This window comes from Silurus meridionalis, chromosome 12 (genome assembly GCF_014805685.1).
Source record: "Silurus meridionalis isolate SWU-2019-XX chromosome 12, ASM1480568v1, whole genome shotgun sequence".
NCBI classification, from domain to species: Eukaryota; Metazoa; Chordata; class Actinopteri; order Siluriformes; family Siluridae; genus Silurus; species Silurus meridionalis.
In genome coordinates this window covers 14,302,825-14,316,388 of record NC_060895.1, presented here as the reverse complement: position 1 = coordinate 14,316,388, position 13,564 = coordinate 14,302,825, and the positions used below count along the sequence as shown (strand labels likewise).

Genomic DNA, 13,564 nt, shown 5'->3' with positions numbered 1-13,564 from the left:
ATAGCAGACCACTCAAGCTCTTCCACTCTAACCCATGTTAACCATATCTTCATGGAGCTCACTTTGTGCTGGAACAGTTTCGCTCTCCTAGTTTAAGTGAAGGAAAAAATTCCTTTATCCAAAAACACCCTATACAATGCCTCCAACTGTGGTTAGGAGAGGAACCCCATATAGCTAAAAAAAAAAAATCAGGGGAAACATAAAGCAAATCATTGTTAAGGCTAGTGTTTGTAGTCTACACCAAACTTAAGGCCAAAGCAATCATTTGATTGGTTAGTTTAATACAGTAGAACACACCCCATGTCAATTTAATATGCTCGATTTATTGTTTTTTATAAACAGGGCATTTTGTAATTCAATTAATCTCTGCTCACATTCATTTACAGTATCGCAAACACCTCCAACCTCCAGATGTCTTGTGAGAAAGGATGCTATTTGCCAGTCTCACATTTATCCCTGCCAAACACAAATCAGGAATATTTGTATGTGAGACAAGCGTTACTGATCTGAGGTTCATTTTCATACCTCCATATAAATAGGGACGAATCAATAGGTGTAACTGTTTTGATATCATGTGACATCAAATTTTAAAATTGAGCCACAAGGAGCAATGAAGAACAGTCTGTAAAATAGAGTTTGCACTCTTGGGGTAAGGGTGTGTAAAAAAGCAAGCTATTTGTGTGTAAAATAGAGTTAGTGTGTCTCTTTTGCCAGTGAATAAAACCAACAATTTAGTGATCTTGAAAGATAGGAACTCTGTGTTTGACTGTGTGGGGGTAAATTGTTATTCAAAGCATACAGGGATTTCATGGCATCTATGTGCCACTGTGTATATCAAATAAACACTCTGCATTTATAATTGACCATGAATGCTTCAGAGACTTTGCGATGCCTATAACAAGCAGTGGAGGAAGGAAATGGCCTATTTGTCTTTGTGAAATATGGACTAAAGTGCATGCTTAAAACGTTCAGACCCAATTTCAAGTCTGTGCTGCTCGAGTTGGAAAGTCATTTACTGATCGTTATGCTTTAAATGAAAAAAATATATATATATTCTCTTCCTTTCAGTTGATTTATGAAAGAAAACCACATGGGCTTAGATAAGTATATCTAAATATATGATACTTACACAATCTGTAGATGCGAGGTTGCTGGCGTGGGTGAACTCTGACACTAATTCATCAGCCACCTCATTATAGGACGTAGTGCCTTTCATCTGCACCTTCTCACACACCTTCATGGAGAAGTGCCTGAGCCCTTTTCCTTTCTTATCAACTTTCTTCATTCTTTTACTGCAAACAGACACAGAACCAACAAGAGGACAATATTAATGGAAAATATTAATGAAGGGGATATAATCAGAAGCTCAAAATGAATAAACAAAATAATTCCATTTCATAGAAGTTATAGTTTACACTTTTCCTAGAGTATCTTTGAGATTATGTGATTAATTCAGCTTTACTTTGTAAAGTTGATAAAGATAAAAATATAAAATTATTGCAAATTTGACAATCACAATAATGAGCAAATGAGCTAATCACTGCAAACCCTGGCTACTATCATCAGCATTTACACATACTGTCTTCTGTCTACATGCATTGAGCTTTTTCCCTAAAAGGTGCAACAGATGCAATTCTTTGCTATATCCCATACCCTAGGCCTGACCCACAGCGTTCTGATACGCATGCTCTCGCACATCCTGTAGCCAATGCCAACAAATGGCAGAGAGGCACAGTGAGTGGGTGGAAGCTGTGAGAAATTGTGCTCACATGTGGATACTCATAGATTACATAACCACTTCAAGAGGAATTGTCAGGGATGTGCATTAAAAAAAATTTATTTCCCCAAGTTTTACTGAAAGGAAAAAAAAAAAAAAATTCTACACCTGAGCAGACTGCTTTCACATGACTGCTTTCGCATGACTGCTTTTTAAAGATTTGGATGATGCCACAGGAGACATTCAGGGCTTCATTAGATGTATTATTGGAACAATTTTGCTCATATGGCGATAGGCTCTAGAACTAGATAGACTTATTGGATATCCAATTGATCATTATATGAATCTTTGTTAGGAAAACTCTTAAACTTGGTCATACTTTCTTTAGTTGCAGAGCAACTCTTGAATGCAACTCAAATCTTACACATCAGCACAACTGCATATCAATACCCTTTGATACCCTTCTTATCACATACCTGGATTTAATTCCGGTGAAAGGTTTTAGTTTTATTTTACCCCACACTTTGACTCTTCCATAACATATAGTTAGGCCCAGAAATATCTGAACAGTGACGAGTTATTTAAGCCGTACCAAAACATGTTCGTTCAAAATACAGTTATATCATTAATATGGGCTTAAAGTGTAGATTCTCTTCTGTAATTTGAAGGTTTTCACATCGCAATTGGAACAAGGGTTTAGGAATTACAGCTCCTTGATATGTAGCCTCTTTTTCAAGGGACCAAAAATAATTGGACAATTGCCTCAAAAGCTATTTTATGTGTAGCATTCCTGTTTGGAAGATTTCGGTCTGTGAATCCCAACATGCGGTCAAAAAAACTCTCAATGGAAGTAAAATAGGCCATCATTAAGATGAAAAAACAGAAAAGATAGCAGAAATGTTAGGAGTGGCCAAATCAACAGTTTGTTCTGAAAAAAAAAAACCCAGAAAAGAAATGCTGCAAAGTTGACTGGATGGCGCTTCACAGTACAGAGGGACAATGACCCAAACATACTGCTTATGCAACCCAGGAGTTTTTTAAGGAAAAGAAGTGGAATATTCCGCAGTGGCCATGTCGATCACCAGATCTCAACCCAATTGAGCTTGCATTTTACTTGCATTGTAGCTTACCAAGAAGTCAATAGTTCCCATACAGAAGATCTAAAAGTTCTAAAAGAATTTCAATCATGCAGTTTGTTGAATATATGGATACACACACGGATGGATGAATTCCACAGATATATGCATTAACGTATAAAACATGGGATGTGTGTATTTGCTTGGGCGAGTAAAAGCGAGAGTTAATCCATTCACATTCCACTTTCTCTGTGAATTTCTCTCATTTATAGGAAGGGTATAAAAGAAATGTAGGGTTTGAGCAAGTGCTGCAGTGAGCGGTGAATTATATAACTACTGTTGAGCATGCTCGGTGTTGCAGTGGGGGTTGGGGTGCTTCGTACAAGCAGCTCAAAGTCCCAATTGTCAGCACAGATTAGTTCCAGACACCGGGCTCACGATATTGGCTGTAATGAGAAGATGTAAATGGATTGCATGTAGTAGTGCGAGTGGAGGGCGTTTAAAGTGTGACGCGAGAGAGACGCGAGTTGTGCTCGCACACGTGTGTGAAAGTGTGTGAGAATGTATGCTACTCGGCAAAACATGCATATTTCTCCGTAGCAACAGTAGCAAGGCTCTCTCTCCTCCTGTGACGAGCTGAAGAAGTGCCGTTTCAGAAAAGAGGGGGAGGGGATGCGAGATGGAGCGAGGCAAGTGACCTTTTACAAGAAGACATGCATCTACACATCTGCACGTATACAGATAATGGATGGAGAGAGAGGTGATGCACAGTGTGTGTGTGTGTGTGTGTGTGTGTGTGTGTGTGTGTGTGTGTGTGTCTTTAAATGCAACATATTTGAAATCTGTTTATTTGACATTGTAGTGCATAGATGCGTGTGTGTGTGTGTGTGTGTGTGTGCTTGTGAATCCTGCAACCACAACACTTTCTCTACGTGAACCACACAAATAAACACACAAGCAGTGTGTTTTCGTGCGATTGTGAACAAAGAGACTCTGCCCGCTTTTACCATGCACTGAATAATTTACTGAGTGTTTAGACCAACCAGCATTAGAGCTGTCAGAATGAATTTCACAGTCCCAATACTATTCAATCTTCTGAATACTTACATATTCTAAAGCAAAAATACAGTCTTTTCAAACCAAAAATTCGCAAAACAATTTGGACATAGGAATACGCATGTATCTGTGATAAATTAGAATGTATAGTGGATGTATTTCCCCTATATATTAATTAAACTGAGATCAATTCATTTTGTTAATATGCACATTAACAGGAATTAAAATTTTTATATATATATATATATATATATATATATATATATATATATATATATATATATATTAAACGCTGAATGCAGAGCTACTACTTACAAAGCACGTCATGCTACTACCTCTAGCACCAACCTCTGCTGTCTCCTTTATTAATCAATGCACAACTCTGCAGCACCTCAGCAGGGTGCATGCTAATCAGGAAATGCAGCTATCCGACTACACAGCTGGGAAGCTTCCTTTCAATAAAACCCTACAATAATACAAAAGTGTTGCCTCATCATAGCTGATTTGTACCTGCTGTTATGCCATAAGCTATTTTCTTTATGGTCAGTCTAAACATAACAGTGACTCAGTACATCATGAGAAAATTGCTATGCAAAGTGTCAGGAGCAAGTGTTCTGCTATGGCTTGTATTGTGTATGTAGACAGACAGTGAGAGCACAGAACCAAATAAAGGCCAATACAGACTGACATAACTGTGCATTGATAGCAGAGCTTACATACCTTGATGAGGAGTCACTGGAGCAAAGTCCATCCCTGTATCACACACATACAAGGCTGCATCAGTCTATTCAGCTACATGAGGGTGAGCAATATACACAATCGTATAAAAAGAAAAAGTTTTTCTCAGAATTTCTTTTTTAACCCATTTTGAATAAAAGAAAAAATCAACAAAGCACATTAACAAATAAAAGTAATTATGATTATCATATGAATATATCTTATATTTGAGATGGGACTTAAACAGGAATCAAACAATCAGTATAATCATTAAATGTGAAACAGTGATTAATAGTGGAAAATAATTGCTAACAAAGTAAATATATAGCCTTATATAATTCTTAACAAAGATAAAATAAGTGCTCCATTATGTTAAACAAGCAAAACTGTCCATGCTAGACATTAATATTACTTTATATTTCCAAAGCCATATGTTTTAAACGGCCCCAAAGCACTTAGTGTCCACCCAACACTTAGTGAGCCTGCTGCGTCAAGCATAGTATACACAGCATGTTTCCTTTAAACGTTTAACGCGAGTCCCCGTAAAAAACACAGGCCTTTTGTGGAATGCAAAAGATGGCACGCCTCTATTCTCCATCGATAGAAAAGACGTCCTAACTAGGATTTCGCAATGGCCACGCTAATAGACTGCCCTTTTCAAATCAAACCATATGGCGAAGTGCAAAAATTGGTCAATTCCCTGTGTTCTTATAGAGCCACACTTTTTAGAGGTGATTTTCAAGCAATCTGAGGTTGGCAAAAGTTTTAGAGTGCGCCATGGCCTATAGTTTTACAAGAAAAATTCTAATTATATTTGATGAACTACCACTCACCTGTCAGAGTAATAGGGGTCTATAAAGTCATGTGTCCGTTTCTTGTTCCTATAAAAGAAGAATCGAGGCCATTTAAGGAACTTTAAGTGAGTCAAGATCAATATGGAAACAAACCCTTCTTTTACATTAAACACTCTCTGGTATTTCAGTGCAGAAGCTATAAAATATGTAGTGTGTATATATATATATATATATATATATATATATATATATATATATATATATAGCAGGGTATTTGAACACCCTGCTATTTTGCAAGTTCTCCCACTTAGAAATCATGGAGGGGTCTGAAATTGCCATCGTAGGTGCATGTCCACTGTGAGAGACATAATCTAAAAAAAAAAAAAAAAAAAAATCCAGAAATCACAATATATGATTTTTGAACTATTTATTTGTATGATACAGCTGCAAATAAGTATTTGAACACCTGTCTATCAGCTAGAATTCTGACCCTCAAAGACCTGTTAGTCTGCCTTTAAAATGTCCACCTCCACTACATTTATTATCCTAAATTACATGCACCTGTTTGAGGTCGTTAGCTGCATAAAGACACCTGTCCACCCCATACAATCAGTAAGAATCCAACTACTAACATGGCCAAGACCAAAGAGCTGTCCAAAGACACTAGAGACAAAATTGTACACCTCCACAAGGCTGGAAAGGGCTACGGGAAAATTGCCAAGCAGCTTGGTGAAAAAAGGTCCACTGTTGGAGCAATCATTAGAAAATGGAAGAAGCTAAACATGACTGTCAATCTCCTCGGACTGGGGCTCCATGCAAGATCTCACCGTGGGGTCTCAATGATCCTAAGGAAGGTGAGAAATCAGCCCAGAACTACACGGGAGGAGCTGGTCAATGACCTGAAAAGAGCTGGGACCACCGTTTCCAAGGTTACTGTTGGTAATACACTAAGACGTCATGGTTTGAAATCATGCATGGCACGGAAGGTTCCCCTGCTTAAACCAGCACATGTCCAGGCACGTCTTAAGTTTGCCAATGACCATTTGGATGATCCAGAGGAGTCATGGGAGAAATGTGGTCATTTGGTCAGATGAGACCAAAATAGAACTTTTGGGTCATAATTCCACTAAACGTGTTTGGAGGAAGAAGAATGATGAGTACCATCCCAAGAACACCATCCCTACTGTGAAGCATGGGGTGGTAGCATCATGCTTTGGGGGTGTTTTTCTGCACATGGGACAGGGCGACTGCACTGTATTAAGGAGAGGATGACCGGGGCCATGTATTGCGAGATTTTGGGGAACAACCTCCTTCCCTCAGTTAGAGCATTGAAGAGCTGGGTCTTCCAACATGACAATGACCCGAAGCACACAGCCAGGATAACCAAGGAGTGGCTCTGTAAGAAGCATATCAAGGTTCTGGTGTGGCCTAGCCAGTCTCCAGACCTAAACCCAATAGAGAATCTTTGGAGGGAGCTCAAACTCCGTGTTTCTCAGCGACAGGCCAGAAACCTGACTGATCTAGAGAAGATCTGTGTGGAGAAGTGGGCCAAAATCCCTCCTGTAGTGTGTGCAAACCTGGTGAAAAACTACAGGAAACGTTTGACCTCTGTAATTGCAAACAAAGGCTACTGTACCAAATATTAACATTGACTTTCTCAGGCGTTCAAATACTTATTTGCAGCTGTATCATACAAATTAATAGTTAAAAAATCATACCCTCGTGATTTCTGTATTTTTTTTAGATTATGTCTCTCACAGTGGACATGCACCTACGATGACAATACAATTTCAGGCCCCTCCATGATTTGTAAGTGGAAGAACTTGCAAAATAGCAGGGTGTTCAAATGCTTATTTTCTCACTAATATATATATATATATATATATATATATATATATATATATATATATATATATATATATATATATATATATATATATATATATACATATATATATATATATATATATATATATATATATATATATATATATATATATATATATATATATATATATATATATATATATATATATATATACACACACACATACACATATACATATATACACACACACACACATACAATATGATATAACTCTATAACACCATAACAGTTGTAATATTTCAAAGCACTTTTCCATTGTTCTACTAACATTAGGTCTGATCTCAAGAGCCTTCATCTCCGACACTCTACTGTAGCTTTTCATACATCTTGGACTGAACATGTCAAGTCAATGTGTTTATGTGGGGGAGGGAGCACACATACACACCCTGGGGTCCATTCGTTGCCCTCTGGAGGGCAAGCCTGTGTAACCATGGCAGCAGGTGTAGTGTGTGGCGTGAAGGGGCTGCCGAAGAGGATACTTCCTGGGTGAGTCACCCTCTGAGGAGTGCTTATAATCTGCAGAAAGTGAGAGAGAAATAATCGGAGGGAAAAAAAGATAAGAATATCTCAAGCCAAATGTAGATCCTACGACTTTCGATCTGTATACGTACACCGTAAAAGGCTGCAACAGACATATACACAGACTAAGAATTCTAAAAATGATTGATTCTTAAATGCATTCTTTTTCTCGAACGGGTGATGATCAATGCACTTTTACAAACTGTACATAATTACAACACTGGCAAACGTGCCAGAGTAAAATTGATAATATAATGAATATGAAATGTGTTTTTCATGGATGAAACAATAAAAGTGATTGTTGGAGATTATTCTGTTTAACCCTCTGAATTAATTTTGAAAATTTTGATGTACCACCTTCAGAATGTTCTACCCTAATGGTTTAGTTTTTACATTTCTTTTTATGAATGTATTATATTTAAACGCAAAAAAATTAACATCCTAATAAATAGATATCAAACCGCCAGTCTACAGCTTCTTTCTGCAGCACACATGCTCTCATCCTCTGCTCTCTTTATCTCAAGACTACCTTTACAGATTTATGACCAACCCTCCAAGGACCAAAGCCTGCCAAGGACACGTTAAGCAAAGTCAGTCACCTTCATGCTGCATGAGTCCCTCCTGCCTTCTCTCTTTCCTTCCTGCTATCATCACTACTCAGTGTCCCTTCATCTCTTTGCCTAGCATACAGTACAGAGGGCCATGTTATTGGCAAGCGTGCTCTGTGTTGCGTGGGCTTGTAAATGGGAAGTCACGCGTGTCATCACTACCTCACTAACGAGCTCATTAATGGAGCGAAACACACAGAGTTCTGTTCTGTACTAACCAAGCTGAAACGAGGCTTCCGCGGATCCTCTAACCGGGTTTTCAGAAATCTTCTTCCTGACCTCCTCCATGACGTATTGTTCTATTCACCTGTTTATCCGGGCTCTTTCTCTCTTTTTATTTTAAACACGCCCCTCCTCCTTTTCTCAATCACTCTCCCATACTGTGTCCCCACTGAACCCCTCTGTCCTCCTCTTTCACACTGCATATATACATAATTCAGTGCTTCAGCTCGACACTGTGCACACAAGCACACAGTTGGACAAGCAAGCCGGCAGATCACAATGCATCAGTGCCACCTGCTGGCCACATGTAATCACTGGGTTTAAAACCCATAGCTATTTAATCAATCCCAAAATTATTGGCACCCCCCTTGTCAAGCACTAAAAATAACCGTCACCGCTTACATATCACTTACTTTTTTTCCATCACAACGTTATCTAATGCTTTTTTTGTCATTGCATGCAGTCCTTTTATTGATGTACATTATTAATTGTTTGGACAGAAAATGTATTCATTATTACTGTTTTTTTTTTTTATTTTATACATGATTAAATATTTTAAGAGATCCTGATCCATATCTTTGGGACAGCATATTGGTATTTGATCATGAATGCTGCACATATGCCAGGCTTCGAAAGCCTTAACATGCCCATGAAGTGAGGTCAAAAAGAAAAAAAGGCTGTCTGCTGTAATAAGAACAAGCATCTGCATGAAACCGCAGGGGACTCACCATCGGTGTGCCGACATTAGAGTTCACAGCTCCTAAAGTGATCTTGGTGATGGGGCTATAGTTGGCCGGTGCTACAAGAGAAATGTTTCCTACAAACAACAAAAGAATGGGTCATATTGATGTCTTAATCAATATACACCACAAAATAGAAGGCTGGCTATTATGAATATAAAAGAAGTATTATATTTAAAAGTACCCCACTTCAGTTCTGACATTTAGACAGTGATTTCTCAACACACATTAAACTGAGCGAGCTCCATTAGTCTGAAAGGCCGGCTCGGTGACTGACTGCTCAGTCAGCGCTCATTAAAGTTTTGATGGAAACTGCAGTTGAACAGTACAAATCAACAGAGTTCACTTTTGCAAATGACATGACCAAAAAAAAAACTTGTCCAAACATGCATCTGAAAGGGCATATTTCACTGGTAGTGCTCATGTGTGGGAGGCTGAGGAACAATAACACTGAAAAGGCTCAGTGTGGTTCAATAGGATACACACGCCATCAGTGGATGTGACGTGCCTAAAGTGCAGAAAGAGAGTTCATTTTCACAAGCGCTCTGTGTCTGAATGGAAATGCAAATACACTCACGACTGTTGCATATGAATGCAAGACGATGCAAATAGGACTCGGAGCACGCAAGAGAGAAAAATACTGCATACGTCAGATACCATTCACACCCACAACCTACACAAAGAACATCATGCAAAAATGCTGATGATAATAAATGAAAACTACTAAAGGTAAAACATCGCTTGAAAATATGACAATATTGACTTCGCGATAAACGGACATAAACGTCCATTTCTTTTTTATAAATAATGATAACGTATATATAAAATTATTCATAGGGATATAAAATGTATAATTAAAAGCATCAGTAAATTCTTTGTGACCCTGTGGGACAAAAGAGTGTTGCATACAATGATGCAGATACAAAAACGCTTGATCTTTTTTCAATCTTTAGCAGTCCAGGTTCAATGAGCCTGTGCTTAGTGTAGCTCCAAATTTCTGTTCTTGGGTCTCAGGACTTTAACCTAATGTTGGCTTCTGCTGTTGTAGCCCACCTAACTCATGATTTGATGTGCTGTGTTCTGAGATGCTCTTCTGCACACCACAGTCGTAGAGTGTTTATAAAGAGTACTTATCTGAGTCAGCAACAAGGCATTTATGCCCGCAGAACTGCTGCTCACTGGATGTTTTTTTTCTACACCAGTATGTAGAACTCGAGGCTATTGTGTGAAAAATGATATGAAGTCAACAGTTTCTGAAATGCAGAGTCTCCACTATCGGTAATACTTGCTTTATTTTGTCCTTTTTTTAAACACCTGTAAAACAGCACTATTTGCTCCATTATGGAAATGAATTGTGCCAATTACTGCCTATAAGTGCACACGACCAAATAATAAAAAGCAGCACCTAAATGCGCACATACAGAAAAGCGTTACTTTGAAATGGCTATTTGCTGCAATGTCTTTCTACTATTCCCTCTGAACTCTAATATCGATGCTTAATTCCACATAATACAATGTATGCCTGCAGCTGTTTTTATACAAAGCAGTGGTAAAGCTGTGGTTAAGGCTCTAAACTGCTGATGCCAGCACTACCAGGGTACCATTGAGCAACACCTTTCACTACCATCATCTGTTCAGCTCGATATTTATCTGAAGCAACTGACAAAAAAGCATATGAACGAATGTACTTTTATACGCAGTCTACACAAGCTTTTGTATGTTGTATTTGTGTTGACATGGTCACTTGCTGTTAGAAGTAAATGTTGGCACCCTATACACACTGTCTTCCATGATGACGCAAAAGACCATATGTGTTTTTATGAGACTTCTGTTACAGTAAAATATCTGCTACACTGAGCATGATACATAAAATGTGTAGATGTGCTCCAGGACCTTCTCTGAAATGTATTCATTTGCATTTCAACTAAATAAATGTAACGTTTTACCACAACAATGTCAAATCAGATCAGTTTTCAATGCAGACATGAGTCTTTTCTAATAGATAATTGTAATTGGCCCTATAACAAGTGCTTAACACATAAAACCAAATGTTCAAAATCTTATACTAATGGTAAGCCTTGTCATGGTTCATTCTATATATGATTTTACTTTGAATTTGTGTATTTTATTTTATTTAAATTATTTTTTTTTATAACAGATGCTGTATAAAGGTCACCAATCAAAATGATGCATTGGTATCATCAGGAGCATCACAGCAACAGCTGGAATCTTAAACTACAGACAGAACAAACAAAAGCGTTATTAAAACCTTTACCTTAATGCATTTTAAAATAGAATTCAATTCATGTGATTTCATTACTATGATATAATAGTTGAATGGAATGAAGCATATACACTATATTGGCAAAAATATTGGGTCACCTGGTCATAAGTATGGTATGTGATTTTTGAGCATCGCATTCCACATTTAGTGCCAATTTGCTCTTATAATTCTCTTCAGGGAAGCTCTTCCACTAGATTTTGGAGTGTGGATGGATATTTGTGTTAATCAGCCACAAAAGTATTACAAAAGGCAGGTACTGATGTAGATGAGGAGCCCTGGGGTGCAATCAGCGATCCAATTTATCCCAAAGGTGTTTAGTAGGGATGAGATCAGAGCTCTACAGCAGGCCACTCAAGATCTTACTCTCCAAAGCATGTAAACCATATCTTCAAAGAGCTCACTGGAACAGGTTTGGGTTTCCAAATTCAACTGAACGCTAAATTTTATTTTAGCGCATCTAAAGACGTTCTATACAATTGAGTGCCTCCAGCTTTGGGGTAACAGTTCGGAAAAAGAACCACATATAGCAGGAAAGATATCTAATACTTTTGGAAATATAGTGTATAACTGATATAGAAAAAGAATCTTGCTTAAAACAGTATTGCCAGTGGTGTTTTATTCCTCTTAAAATTCACATTATATAGCCAAACTAAATTCTCGCTGTGAACGATAATGAAGAAAAAACTTCAGTGTGACGTAGGTGTCAGGGTTGTGAGCGCACTGCTGGGACAGTGACAAAGCCTAAACATTAGAGACACACACACACACACACACACACACACACACACACACACACAGCAGCTGGGGTCTCAGCAAAGGAATGTATCAGAGCCTGGGGTCTATAGAGCAACAATGAGCAGAGCTTCATTAGAATACAGCTGAGCTTCGGCCCCAGTAGAGACACACGTGCACACAAGTACACACATGCGCTCACTCAAACAAAGCCTGAATTGCACATCTTTACATTATAATGATATATGAAGGACAAAACAAGCCATAGATTTATGACTGATTTCTGTAAAAACAAGCAAAAGAAAAAGAAGTATAAAACACAGGAACCTACAATTTCAACAAATAACTTCATACACAGCTTCCATACGTTACAAGACTGAACAGAGTAGCCATGACAGTGTTTGTCTGGATGTAATGATCTGCCTACACAAGACTTTCAATCTCAGTCAAGTTACCTCCTTGTTTTTGAAGAGGAACAAGCAGAACGTCCATATCCCCCACCTTTCTTGCTTTTTCTCTCAGTCTGCTTGTCTTTCATAAGTCCACCACTCAAGATTCGTGTTCAGTCCTACACACAAGCGAAGCAGACCACTCTTCCCATCCCCCAAACTTTTAGCTACAGAGGAACCAAAGAGTAGAAGTGGGCCACAGGATAGGGATCTACCCACACATCATGCGAGCTTTTATTCACTAATCAGAATAATCAGACACTATTCATTTTCAAACTAGAAAAATCCATACAATGAACTGAAAACTGGGCTCCATTAATATTTGTTGTGTGCTGAAATGATATTTCACGATCATAGAAATATGTGCAATCAAAACAGGATTGAAAAACAACAGCGAGTGAGTTCATAAAGCTACAGCTGCCAGATTACCAACGCTAGTCTTTGTTAACAGGTTACGCATACTTAATTAAGTGTGGCGAAGAAGGGAAGGCCTTGCTGACTGGTGCTTTAAAGAATTCAGACTGATGTAGACCATTTAATCTGGTTTTAAACAAAATGTGAAATTTTGGAAGAGAAACCCCCCCAAAAAAACACACACTTCCTCTCATTACACGCATGTAGTAACCACGTGAACAGAGCCCATTAACCTGAGTAACAGATAAAGGGAAAAACAGAGAGAGGAGTAAAGGGAAAAGGAGAACCATGAACACGTCTACCCAGTTCCACCAACACCTCCTCTCCACACACTCACACACACACCAC

At 38.2% G+C, this 13,564-nt stretch overlaps 1 protein-coding gene across 1 annotated transcript in view; it reads right to left on the bottom strand.

The window, feature by feature from the left end:
• tfdp2 (transcription factor Dp-2) overlaps positions 1–13,564 on the bottom strand; it is a 36,248-nt gene that overhangs the window by 6,694 nt on the left and 15,990 nt on the right. The window contains exons 4-8 of the mRNA XM_046863022.1: positions 9,326–9,414; positions 7,634–7,764; positions 5,400–5,447; positions 4,570–4,602; positions 1,130–1,292 (exon numbers count right to left, since the gene is read on the bottom strand). Coding sequence (XP_046718978.1) covers positions 1,130–1,292; positions 4,570–4,602; positions 5,400–5,447; positions 7,634–7,764; positions 9,326–9,414 — 464 coding nt within the window. The remainder of the gene's footprint in view (positions 1–1,129; positions 1,293–4,569; positions 4,603–5,399; positions 5,448–7,633; positions 7,765–9,325; positions 9,415–13,564) is intronic.